Raw genomic sequence first — 13,320 nt, 5'->3', positions numbered from 1 at the left:
GGAACCCTACTGGATAGTACTGAATGATCGCATTGTGAATGTCATCAACAGTGCAACATTGACCTCTGATACAGAATGGGTAGGATACCCATTTCAGCTATTTGATTTCACAGCTTGCCACCAGTCTTATTGTGAGATGTACTGTAGCTATGTTCTGGCCTTGGCGCATGCAGTGTGGCATCATTCAAGTATTGGACAGCTTTCTCTTATCCCCAAGTAAGTAACAGAAGTCTTTCTATTTATCTCTATGATTATGGGTGTAATTTTATTTAATGAAATTTGCTTGTAGCATTTCTATTGGTATTATGCTAACCACATGACCCTAAGGTTGAAACACATTCCATAAGTACCTGACAGCTGTAGTGAGGAATTTTAAAGCAGTTTGCTTTAGAACAAAGATCTTTTCTTTAGATAATTGCTGTTAGAGCAAACTCAGGAAGCGGTTCCAGGACTTATTAAGCATATGAGTTAAAGTCAGATTCGAAGAAGGCTAGGGCGAATCAAAAGTAAGCAGAGCATTGGTACTGTTTTAGGGGAAGCCAAGAGGGACTTGGAAAAACTCTGAGCTTTTAATGCATTAGTGCAGCAAAGAGCATCAAGGTTGAAAAGCCCATAAGTAGTATTTGCTGCTTAATATTGAGCATAATTAGAGCTCTTGGAAATATTGTGGACTGTGAGGGGGATAGTGTTGACCTACACAAAGTCTTGAACACATTAGTGGAATGGGCAGACAACACAGATAGGATAGATCATGAGAATCTTTGCTCCATGTATGTAAGTTTGCTCGCTGAGCTGGAAAATTAACTTTCAGGCGTTTCGTCACCATACTAGGTGACAACATCAGTGAGCCTCTGATGAAGCACTGGTATTAATGACCTGCTCTCTATTTATGTCTTTAGGTTTCCTTGGGTTGTTGATGTCATTTCCTGTAGTGATGCCATTTCTTGTTTTTCTCAGAGGGTGGTAAATGGGGTCCAAGTCAATGTGTTTGTTGATAGACTTCCAATTGGAATGCCAACCCTCTAGGAATTCTTGTGCATGTCTCTGTTCGGCTTGCCCGAGGATGGATGTGTTGTCTCGGTTGAAATGGTGTCCTTCCTCATCTGTATTTAAGAATACTAGTGAGAGTGGGTAGTTGATGTACGTGTATCCTGGTGGCTAGTTTTCAGCCTGTTTGTCCAGTGTAGTGTTTCTCACAATGTCACAACAAGCACTACATTGGACAAACAGGTAGAAAACTAGCCACCAGGATACAAACATAAATACAGAACCTCAACCTGAGCCGCAACCTTTTCAAAACTCTCTTTTCTGCAGGGCAGATGTCTAAGATCAGAGGTGTAAATTTAAGGTGAGGATTAACTGGTTCAGTAGTTCAGAGGAGATCTGAGGAAAGTTTTTTTCACTCAGAGCTGTTAAAAATATCGAATGCACTGCCTGAGAGGGTTGTGGAGGCAGTACTGTCGCAACATTTCAGAAGCATCTGTATGAGCACCAAAAGGCCTGTTTCTCTGTTTATGAATATGAAATATTAAATCTAATGCAGAAAATTGTGAAGTGATACATTTTGATAGAAAGAACATGGAGAAACAGTTTAAAATAAAGGGCTCAGTTTTGAATAGGGTGCTGAAATACAAGGACCTGGATGTACATGTGAGTAATTCTTTGAAGGTGGCTTGACAGGCTGAGAGCACAGTTCATGAAGTATGCAGTTTCCTATGCTTAACTTCTCTCATGTCCATATTAGTAATGTTAAAATTCCATGAAACATGAATTAGGTGTCAGCTAGAGTTCTGTATCCAGATCCACACATTACACTTTAGAGGCATGACGCATTACAATAAGCCCAAAAAAGACACAAGCGAACGAGATGCTTCAATCACATAGATATATTGGAAAAGTTCAGACTACTCCCCAAGAAGTCTGAGAGGAGATTTGACAGATGTATTCAAAATCATGAGTCTAGTCAGAGGAGATGGGGAAAATTTCTTCCAAATGCTTAACCATGCGCAATGTTGGTCATCAAACAAGGGCAGTGGATGGATTGAACTTAGGACATGGGACAAGAGTATGAGATGACCCCAGGTTTAAGATGGTAAAATGTGGGAGGATAGCCAGAAGTCAAGTCCAGAGGTAACATGGGGATAGGCAATCATTCTCAACAAATGAGTTGAAGCCAGGTTGGATGGTGGTAGGGAGGTAGATATGACAGTATGAATTATGGATGTGTGGTTGTAAACTCAGTTTTGAGTCAGAAATGACACCAACATTGAAAATAGTTTGATTCAACTCCAACTTGTTGCAAGAGAAAGGAATTTTGTTGAAAGCTGGGGTACATGTTTTACAGCAGGGACAGAATGCAGTTTTGGTCATCTCAATATCTAATTTAAAGAAGCTTCTGTCTACTCTTGGGAGAACAGAAGATTTAATGAATGATGTTTGAATTTGGTTCTGCAGGCTGACTCCAATGCTGACTGATCCATATCAGTTCAGGGGAATGTCATTTTGACATTTTGGAACCTTTCCCAACTTTTTAAAAAAGTGTGAGCCAAAAGCTCTGCAGTCTTCTCCCTGGCTTCCCAGAGAATCCTAGGATAAATCCCATCTAGCCCAGGGGTCTTAACTATTTTCACACTCCAGAATTGCTGACACCACCTCCTTGTGAACTTCAATCCTGTCTAGTCCAGTAGCCTGTATCTTGGTATTCTGCTCATCAACATTGTCTTTTCCAGTGTGAATACCGACAAAAAATTTTCATTTAGTGCTTCCCTGGACTCCACGCACAACTTCCCACTACTATCCTTGATTAGCCCTAATCTTTCTCTAGTTCTTCTTTTATTCCTGACATACCTATAGAAAGCTTCCAATGACTTCTCATGTCCCCTCCTGGCTCTTCTTAGATCTTTCCTGGGTAATTTGTAACTTTTAAGCGCCCTAACTGAGCCTTCACTTCTCATCCTAACATAAGCCACCTTCTTCTTACAACAGATTCAACTTCTTTAGTAAACCATGACTCCCTCACTCAAACACTTCCTCCTTGCCTGACAGGTACTGGATGACGTCATACATTCAACAGCTGAATAAGGCATCACTAATGAAAACTTCTGATGGAAAGCAATTCAACACGTTTTATACAAAGTCTCTGCAAGCTAGTTCAAAATTAATGTTAAGGTGTAGAATTTTCAGGAGAGTAGCATAAATTGGATCAGATTATTTGAATATTCTGATCAAAACACATTAAGTGCTTTTAAAAAGGTAATCACAAGGAAAACAGTCCTAAGAATTAGGGTCTGTGAGTAGCAATTTGATGCCAAACACAATATAAAATTAAGTCCATAACATCAAAGCCTGGAGAATAGAGAAGTGTTGCAGGCAACTTTTTTATTTTAAAAAAACACATTTGAACTACAAGTTCCATCTTTTATGGGTAACCTGCAAGTACCAGTTCAAATAAATCAATGTAAAGTATGTTTATCAGGAATTTAGATGAATTAACAGGGCATCCAAAGTTTTTTATTTGAAGGTTTAATTGAATTTATCAAATTCTGAAATTGGAAAGCAAGGCTCGGACCCTCACTTATTATTAAGAAGTTGTAGTGCAAGGTGAGGGCATCAGCAAAGTCAAAAAGACGGAAAAGAGCAGAAATTTAGAGATAGGAGAGTTGTCGCATACATTTAAAGATCTGAAAATTGTGGAAGGATTGGTTAATTAAGGGGAAAAAGAGATCCTGATGGTTGGGCCTGTTTGTGTAAGGAACAAACTTGGTTAGAGACAAAAAACAACTGCAGATGTTGGAATTCAAAGTAGACAGGAAGGAGGCAGGAAGAACACAGCAAGCCAGGCAGCATCAGGAAGTGCAGAAGTCGACGTTTCGGGTATAACCCTTCTTCAAGAGCAAGACATAGTTTTTGTTTATTACTGACCCTCTATGTTTTCCTATTCAACTATACAATGAGAATAGGAACCCAGCTGTCTGAATTATTTAGTTATTTGATCTGGTTATTTGCAATATTCAAATAAGATAGCACATCATATTAAGACGTGAGAAAAAATTTGAAATGTCTCAAGGAATGTCATATGCAAATCTGTGGACATATGTCTGAACTAAAAGAGCTTTGCTCTATGAAAGTCAGAGTCCTACTTCCATGTTAAGACACGTCATCCCTGTACACAATTAATCTTTGTGTAATATTCAGGAAATACTCATTAATGAGTAATTGAAAAGAGTTTTGACTCTTCCTTTGATTAACTATACTTTCTAATTAATTGCTGTATTAAGAGTACCTCTGCTTGACTACATAACAATCATAAAGGTAAGATTAATTTTTTGATATAAACAGTATGAATTTTGAACTTTTCAAGCAGCCCAGAAGAGTATGATGGGTATTTCATATGATCTTCAATGCATCACACTATAGGTGCAAGGTAATTATTGTGTAATATAATAGTAAGAATGATTACAACATTCAAAATAGAAACAGATGTAGGACATTTAGCCCATTTGAGTCTGCTGTGGTATTCAATGTGATAATGTCTGATCTGATAATCGTGCATTCCACTTCCCTGCCTTTTCACTAGAACCCTTAATTTCCTTACTGATTAAAAATCTGACCACCTCAGCAATGTTTACAATTGACAACCACTTTCGATCAGTCCTGTGTGGTAAAGAATTCTACAGATACACTGCACTCAGAAGAAATTCCTCCTCGTCTTTGTCTTAAATGTGTAACCCCTTATTTTGAAATTATGCCCTCTGGTCCTCTTCTGTCACACAAAATTACCTTGGGCAGCTTTTCTAAATATGATGATGTAGGAGTTCAGAAGAATTAGTGAGGCTGAATGTATCTATATGGCAATTTTAAAAAAAAAGTCAGTTTCTTTTTAAAGAAGCTCGAAACCAGTGTTCTGTCCATCTTGATTTATGACATTTATTTTCTGCTCTCTTGACCAGTTGCTAGCACTAAACCTTCCTTCCTCTCGAAGTGTTTAGACCCATGCGAAGTAGACTTTTATGCCTGTATTGCTATAACGGTCTGATACTGAGCTTTCACGATGTAATACTCAACCACACCCCTCTAAAAGTTGGGATTTTTAAAAAATTAAAGACAGTGAGAAATGTGTAGATCTTGTATATAGAGTAGCTGACAGCATTGTTTGATTTAGCAGTTTGTTTAGTTCACGTTGATGTTGGGCAAGAATATTTTTGAATTCAGCTGAAGTAGGCTGTGTCTTAGAATTCACTTCATTGATTGAAGTGAACTTTCAAATGCAACTGTAGAAAATGATGTCAGTTTTGTAAATTCATAATTATACTTGTAGTTGTTTAACAAGGATACTAACTAATGGTGCATCAAAAATAATGGATACAAGGTGAAATAAGGTATCATGAAACAGAATGGTTCCCTCTATCATTTCTGAACATTATTGTCTTGTGACTTGACTCACAGGGGTAATGGAATATAGAACATGTCTCATTAGTTCATTTGCAAAGGCATACCAGATCAATTTATTGATTCAGTAACCTTGATGTACAATGTTTGGACACCTGTCTAGACCATTAATGTGAATATTTTTGGTGGAGGCAAGTCTTAACGTTGTATACTACTATCATGAGTGCATTGCTTTGATATCCAGTCTGCTTTGTTTTATTTCTTTTCATGTAATCTTCTAAATATGATTGAACTACAGTGTTGAAAATATCTTGTAGGTCCAGAACTCATTGTAGGCAGTTGAGTTCTTCTTGTTTTCTTCTACAGTTGGTATCTTTACAATTACAAATATCTAACTTACAAATAGATCATAAGACATAGGAGCAAAAATTAGGCCATTCAGCCCTTCGAGTCTGCTATGCCGTTCAATCATGGCTGATAAGTTTCTCAACCCTATTCTCCCACACTTTCTGTAACTCTTGATTCCCTTGATACTCAAGAGCCTATCTATCTCTGTCTTAAATGTACTCAATGACCTGGCCTCCAAAGCCTTTTGTGCCAATGAATTCCATAGATTCACCACTGTCTGGCTGAAAACATTTTTCCTTATCTCTGTACTAAAAGATCTTCCCTTTACTGTAAGGCTGTGCCCTCAGATCCTGGGCTCTCCTCGACATCCACTCTGTCCAGGCCATTCAGTATTCTGTATGTTTCAATTAGGTCTCCCCTTGTCCTTCTGAACTCCATCGAGTATAAACCCAGAGTCCTCAACTGTTTCTCATATGTTAAACTTTTCATTCCCGAGACCATTTTCATGAGCCTCCTCCAGGGCCATTACATCCTTCCTGAGATATGGGGCCCAAAACTGCACAATACTCCAAATGTGTTCTGACCAGAGCCTTCTAGAGTCTCTGAAATACATCCCTGCTTTTATATTCAATTCCTTTCAAAATAAGTGCCATCATTGCATTTGCCTTCCTGACTGCTGACTCAAACTGCAAGTTTACCTTGAGAGAATCATAGAACATAGAACATTACAGCACAGTACAGGCCTTTGGCCCTTGATGTTGCGCCGACCTGCCATATCAATCTGAAGCCCATCTAACCTACACTATTCCATGTACATCCATATGCTTGTCCAATAACGACTTAAATGTACTTAAAGTTAGCGAATCTACTACCGTTGCAGGCAAAGCATTCCATACCCTTACTACTCTGAGTAAAGAAACTACAACTGTCCTATATCTATCACCCCTCAATTTAAAGCTATGCCCCCTCGTGCTCGCCGTCACCATACTTGGAAAAAGGCTCTCCCTATCCACCCTATTTAACCCTCTGATTATCTTATATGTCTCTATTAAGTCACCTCTCAACCATCTTCTCTCTAACGAAAACAGCCTCAAGTCCCTCAGCTTTTCCTTGTAAGACCTTCCCTCCATACCAGGCAACATCCTAGTAAATCTCCTCTGCACCCAAAGCTTCCACATCCTTCTTATAATGCAGTGACCAGAACTGTACACAATACTCCAAGTGCGGCCACACAAGAGTTTTGTACAGCTGTAGCATAACCTCATGGTTCTGGAACTCGATCCCTCTATTCACAAAAGCTAAAACACTGTATGCCTTCTTAACAACCCTGTCAACCTGGGTGGCAACTTTCAAGGATAATCCTGGTCTCCCAACTCTCTTAGCATTTCAGACTTTTGAATTTTCTCCCCATTTAGAAAATAGTCCATCCCTCTCTTCTTCCTACCAAAATGCATGACCTCACACTTTTTCCCTCATTGTTCTCCATCTGCCATTTCTTTTTCCTAACCTGTCCAAATCCTCCTTCAGCCTTCCCACCACCTCAATGCTACCTGTCCCTTTACCGATCTTTAAATTGTCTGCAAACTTAGCCAGAATGCTGTCAGTTCCTTCATCTAGATTTTCAATGTATAAAGTGAAAAGTTGTGGCCCCAACACTGAACCTTACAGAACACCATCTTATCACCAGCTGCCACCCTGAGAAGGATCCTTTTCTCCCCACTCTCTGCTTTCTGCCAGGCAGCCAAATTTCTAACCATCTTAGCACTTTGCCTTTGACACCATGGGGCCTTATCTTACTCAGTAGCCTCCTGTGTGGCACCTTGTCAAAGGCCTTCTTGAAGTCCAGATAGATAACATCCATCGGCTGTCTTTGGTTTAACCTGCTCGTTACGTCCCCAAAGAATTCTACAGATTTGTCAGGCATGATCTCCCTTTGATGAAGCCAAGCTGACTTCGCCCTATTTTACCATACACCACACTTTCAAGTATTCAAAAATCTCATCCTTCATAGTAGATTCCAGGATCTTACCCATGACCGAGGTTAGGCTGATCGGTCTGGAATTTTCTGTCTTTTGCTTTGCTCCATTTTTAAATAGGGGTGACACGTTAGTGATTTTCCAGTCCTCTGGGACTCTGTCTGAATCTTGCAATTCCTAAAAGATCACCACTAATGCTTCCATTATCTCTTCAGCTATCTCCCTGAGAACTCTGAGCTGTAGTCCATCTGATCCAGGTGAATAAATCCATTCTCAGCTTTGCCTCACTCTCTTGAATTTTTGGGATGTTGCTTGTGTCTTCCATAGTGAAGACTGATGCAGAGCAACTATTCAGTTCCTCAGCCATTTCCTTGTTCCAAACTAGTGTCTCTCCAGCAGCCAAAACGTGCACTTTTGCCCCTCTTTTGCCCTTTTATATACTATATATATCTAAAGAAACTGTTAGTCTTCTTTTATGTTACTGGCTAGATTACCCCCATATTTAATCTTCTCACTCCTTATTTCTTTTTTATTGCCCACTGTTCAACTTTGTAAGCTTTCCAATCCTCTGGTTTCCCACTGCCCGACGCCACATTACGTGCTTTCTCTTTTGTTTCTATGCTATTCCTGACTTTCCTAGTCAGCCATGGTTGCCTCATCCTCCTTGTACTTTTTCCTCGGGATGAATCTCTGCTGTGTCTTCAGAATTACACTCAGAAGCTCCTGCCAATGCTTTTCCACTGTCTTTCCTACTCTGCTCTTCTCCCTGTCGATTCTACCTAGCTCCTGCCTCATGCCTCTGTAGTTGCCTTTATTCAGCTGTAATACTGTTACCTCTGATTCTGTCTTCTCCCTCTCAAAATGCAGGGTAAATTCAATCAAATTATGATCACTGCCTCCTAAGAGTTCCTTCACCTTAAGCTCCCTTATAAAGTCTGCCTCATTGCACAACACTAAATCCAGTATTGCCTATTCCATAGTGGGCTCCACCGCAAGTGCTCCAAAAAGCCATCTTGAAGACATTCCGCAAATTACTTTTCTTGCAATCCACTACCAACTTATGTGCAAGGATGAGATTTCTTATTAAGATTAATTTTAAGGATCCAACATGCAAACGTTTGATTGTACTTACAAACATACATTTTATGCTGTATTGTGTTCCATACAAATCAACTGATAAACGTACACAGGAATTGAACCAACTGAAACCAGGGGTGACCTATGTATTGCATCAGGCTCATGCCTCTTAAAACAAGAATTGATCAGAAGTATAGTAATAGTCAAAACAAAATGAATTTCTTGAAAATATTCTGTGCATGCTCCACATGCAATAATTGTACATGGGGACCAAGTGATTCTATAGAAGAAACATCTTGTGTATTACAGTGCTGTCCCTCAAAGTGCATAAAGCTTTGCCAGACTGGTGGATGTTTATTTACCCTTACTGAAATAGTAACAAGCTTTCTCATTTTTTTTAATAGTAATTTTCACGAACCTGTTTCTTGTCAAACTGGAAACAGTCTTTTTAAAATTTCAAAGACATGTATCCTAACCAACTACTTGCCACAAATAAAAAGGAAATAATATTCAGAAATGAGTTATGTTGCTGTCTTCAGTGTTGTAATCTTTTTTTAATTCTTCTCTGACACAGAAATGAAGCGTAAGCAGTGATGGTGTGCAAATCTTTCTTTGTGTCTCTTTGCAATTATTTCAATGCTGATATTTTTGTGCATGAGCTATTTTTAAGCTACTTTTTTCAGCTCCATCATCAGGTCCCCTGATGTGTGAAATACTGACTTTAGATCACAAGACCAAAAACGCCCAGGGCTGTGAGGAAGTTTTGCACCTAGTCAAGTCATACTAAAATATTTTGTATTTATAGCCACAAAGGAAGTCTTAAAACACTTTTGGATTGAATGTTAACCCATTGTTTTATCCTTCCCAAGAGAAAAGCATTGTTACTTGTATGCCATCAAGTCTCATGTTTTGCAGGCTTGCATAAGACCCCCTAGTGGGCCTGCAGTATCTTGATTCCAGTTCAAATGCCTATAATTCTACACCCTGGCTCATCACATTGGATAAGTGAGTTAATAGGAAAATATTGAAGAAATCTGGTTAATGGATTCATCGTGATTCCTGAGCGCCACTTAATCCTATTCTTTGATGAAAATATGATTTAATCTCCTGCGTTCAAGTGTGAAATTGAGCAGACCAGTTTGCATGATGAAAACAAGAATTGTGTCACATCTGAAGCCAGATTAAATTGCTGCATTCCATGCTACATTGTTTCTTGTTGATCCAACTTCTGGGAAACTGGATTTTAGTAGAAACTTGGACACATTTATTTTTAATTTTTTTTAATGAAATTATCAACCCTAGAGCACTCTGGGTATTCCATCATTGAATGCATTCAAGTCTGGGATAGCCAGTGTTTGGGCCTTCAGGGAATCAAGGGAGGGGGACGCAGTGTAAAAGGAAGCCCAAGATCAGTCATGACCATGTTAAATGGCAGAAACGACTCACCAGGCCACATGATGGTCTCCTATTTTTCATGATCTTAATACATCAATCATATTTACTGTACACGGTCAGTCAAACACTTCAAAAATTTCCTTTAAATACCTTGCAAATTTGAAGTCTCTTTGTGTCCAAAAACTTAATTACAATAATTATTTTCTATGGGGTCTGATCTTTGCCTTCTAAACAGGCCACAAAAAACAGCAGATACCATTTCACCAATAAAGAAAGATCAGCTAATCTATTAATCCCCATGCTGAATGTGTAGTTTGCTCAAACTGACGCACAAAACGAAGGGCAAGACCATTATGCTCTTTTCCATAATTATGTTCAGCGGTGCTCCCAAGCTTTCAGTACTGGACACACCAGTTTCTTTCCCTTTCATGCATTTTTCAGGCACAAGTTTGATCAACAATGCTCCACTGTGTTTAGAAAAGGAAGAACCACATGAGCATATTGGTACATTCCTGCTTGGGGACAATGCAGCCTTCAGAATTCTGCATAGAGTTTAATAATTCTAGGGGCTGAACACCTTCCCCACAACCAACCCATTCTCATCAACTGATGATCCCCATTAGCTATTCATTCTCCCAGTCTGACCATTGTCCATTCCTTTGCCTGTCCATCCCTCTCCCTCTCCCTCTCCCTCTCCCTCTCCCTCTCAGCACTATCTCCACCTATTGTGTTCTGAAGAAGGGTCACTGGGCCAGAAATGTTAACCCTGCTTTCTCTCCACGGATGTTGCCAGACCTGCTGAGCTTCTCCAGTGATTTCTGGTTTTGTACATTTTAAATGACGTTCTAACCCAGACTGTAATTCTTCATTTCTCCCTTATTGGGACAGCACGGTGGCACAGTGGTTAGCACTGCTGCTTCTCAGTGCCAGAGACCTGGGTTCAGTTCCCGCCTCAGGCAACTGTCTGTGTGGAGTTCGCACATTTCTCCCTGTCTGTGAGGGTTTCCTCTGGGTGCTCCGGTTTCCTCCCACAGTCCAAAAATGTGCAGGTTAAGTGAATTGACCATGCTAGGTTGCCCGTAGAATTAAGTGAAGGGGTAATGTAGGGGAGTGGGTCTGTGTGGGTTGCTCTTCGGAGGGTCTATGTGGACTTGTTGGACCTGTTTCCACACTGCAAGTAATCTAATCTAATCTTATTCATACAGCTCTGGTTCATTCCTGCTACCTATCTCCAACAGGTACTGTTACAACGCAGCGGTGAACTCTTCTGTTAATTAAACCGACCACCCAGAAAAGCTCACCTCACCTCACCTCATGATCTATTAAAATATGAGTGACAGAGAACTCCCAAATTTTACTATTTAAAGAAAATAACATCAATTTATTCTTTAACTCTAAAAGTGAACATTAAACAACAATAATTCACAACTTGAAGCGCCCCCCACTCTTAACTGCTTATTACCTGCCTCCAACTCTATTGACAATGAGATACTTAATAAAATTACATTGACTTAATTTCAAAACCACGCAGCAGTTGTCATCTTCAGTGTCTTCCAGTTGAAGATCTCCCTGGGTCGTTGTCTGTCTTTTTACTGCAAATATGTTTCATATGAAAAAGTACCTTTTGATAGAAAGTGTTTCCTATTTTCTTGGGTCTCTCTCTATGGCAGTTACGCGCTCTGCAATTTTCAAAGTGTCTGCATTTTTATATCCTCCACATCAGATTGTCTTATTGGTTTGATGTTGGCAAAACAATAAATTCAAACTTGATTGGGTTTTAACATCCTGGGACATAATTTTAAAGTGGTTAAATTCAAATTTTTGTCAAAACCGTAACCATAGCAGGTCCATTTCACAGCCGAATGTTACATATTTTCAATTTTCTGATACACTCTGGGACTGCCATCTAATCAAACACACAGGTGCTTGTAATCTCAGTTCAGAACAGCATACGTTCTTAAAGGTGCAGTACACACCTTCAACTTAACTTCGTACTAGGCTAATGGTAAAATCCTTGGCAGTGTGGATTAGCAGTGAGATCTTGGTGTCCATATACATAGGTCCCTGAAAGTTGCCACCCATGTTGATAGGATTGTTAAGAAGGCATACGGTATGTTAGATTTTATTGGTAGAGGGACTGACTTTCGGATCCATGAGGTCACGTTACAGCTGTACAAAACTCTGGAGCAGCTGTACTTGGAGTATTGCATACAGTTCTGGTCACTGCACAATAGGAAACATATGGAAGCTTTGGAAGGGGTTTAGACATGATTTACCTGGGTGTTGCCTGGTATGGAGGGGTGGCTTTATGAGGAAAGGCTGAAGGACTTAAGGCTGTTTTCATTAGAGAAGAAGGTTGAGAGCTGACTTAATTGAGACACATAAGGTAGTCAGAAGATTCGATTGGGTGGACAGTGAGAGCCTTTTTCCTCAGATGGTGTTGGTTAGCATGTGGAGGCATAGCTTTAAATCAAGGGGGGGTAGATATAGGACAGATGTCAGAGGTAGTTTCTTTACGGGGAGAGTAGTAGGGGTGTGGAATGCCATGCCTGCAACAGTAGTAGACTCACCAACTTAAAAGGGCATTTAAATGATCATTGGATAAACATGCAGATGAAAATGGAATAATGAAGGATAGATAGGCTTCAGATTGGTTCCAAACTAATTTGTCACATGGAGTTCAGGAAAAAGTCATTATTATGTATCTATTGAAATCTGTTGGATCGTGAAGGTTAAAGCATTAGTTTTGTTAATTTAATCTTTTTAAACTTAACTAATTGAATATGGAGCTGAAAAATGTGTTGCTGGAAAAGCACAGCAGGTCAGGCAGCATCCAAGGAGCAGGAGAATTGACGTTTCGGACATAAGCCCTTCTTCCTGAAAAAGGGCTTATGCCCGAAATGTCGATTCTCCTGCTCCTTGGATGCTGCCTGACCTGCTGTGCTTTTCCAGCAACACATTTTTCAGCTCTGATCTCCAGCATCTGCAGTCCTCACTTTCTCCTAATTGACTATGGATCCCATTGATTAAACTGCTGTTGATTCACTAACTAAAAAGGAGAATTTTTGTTAAATCTGAAGCAGTTGTCACTAAAATTCGAGAACCATTGTTTGAATAACAAATTGTAGATAAAATA

The 13,320-nt window shown here is 39.6% G+C and overlaps 1 protein-coding gene across 3 annotated transcripts in view; it reads left to right on the top strand.

Annotated features, from left to right (window-relative positions):
• The window catches only part of med23 (mediator complex subunit 23), a 112,893-nt gene that overhangs the window by 85,450 nt on the left and 14,123 nt on the right, over positions 1-13,320 (top strand). For all 3 annotated transcript variants that reach the window (XM_072556391.1, XM_072556400.1, XM_072556381.1), the window contains one exon: positions 2-216. In XM_072556391.1, coding sequence (XP_072412492.1) covers positions 2-216 — 215 coding nt within the window. The remainder of the gene's footprint in view (position 1; positions 217-13,320) is intronic.

Source organism: Chiloscyllium punctatum, chromosome 3, assembly GCF_047496795.1.
Source record: "Chiloscyllium punctatum isolate Juve2018m chromosome 3, sChiPun1.3, whole genome shotgun sequence".
In the NCBI taxonomy this organism is placed as follows: domain Eukaryota; kingdom Metazoa; phylum Chordata; class Chondrichthyes; order Orectolobiformes; family Hemiscylliidae; genus Chiloscyllium; species Chiloscyllium punctatum.
This window is presented reverse-complemented; position numbering and strand designations above follow the sequence as displayed.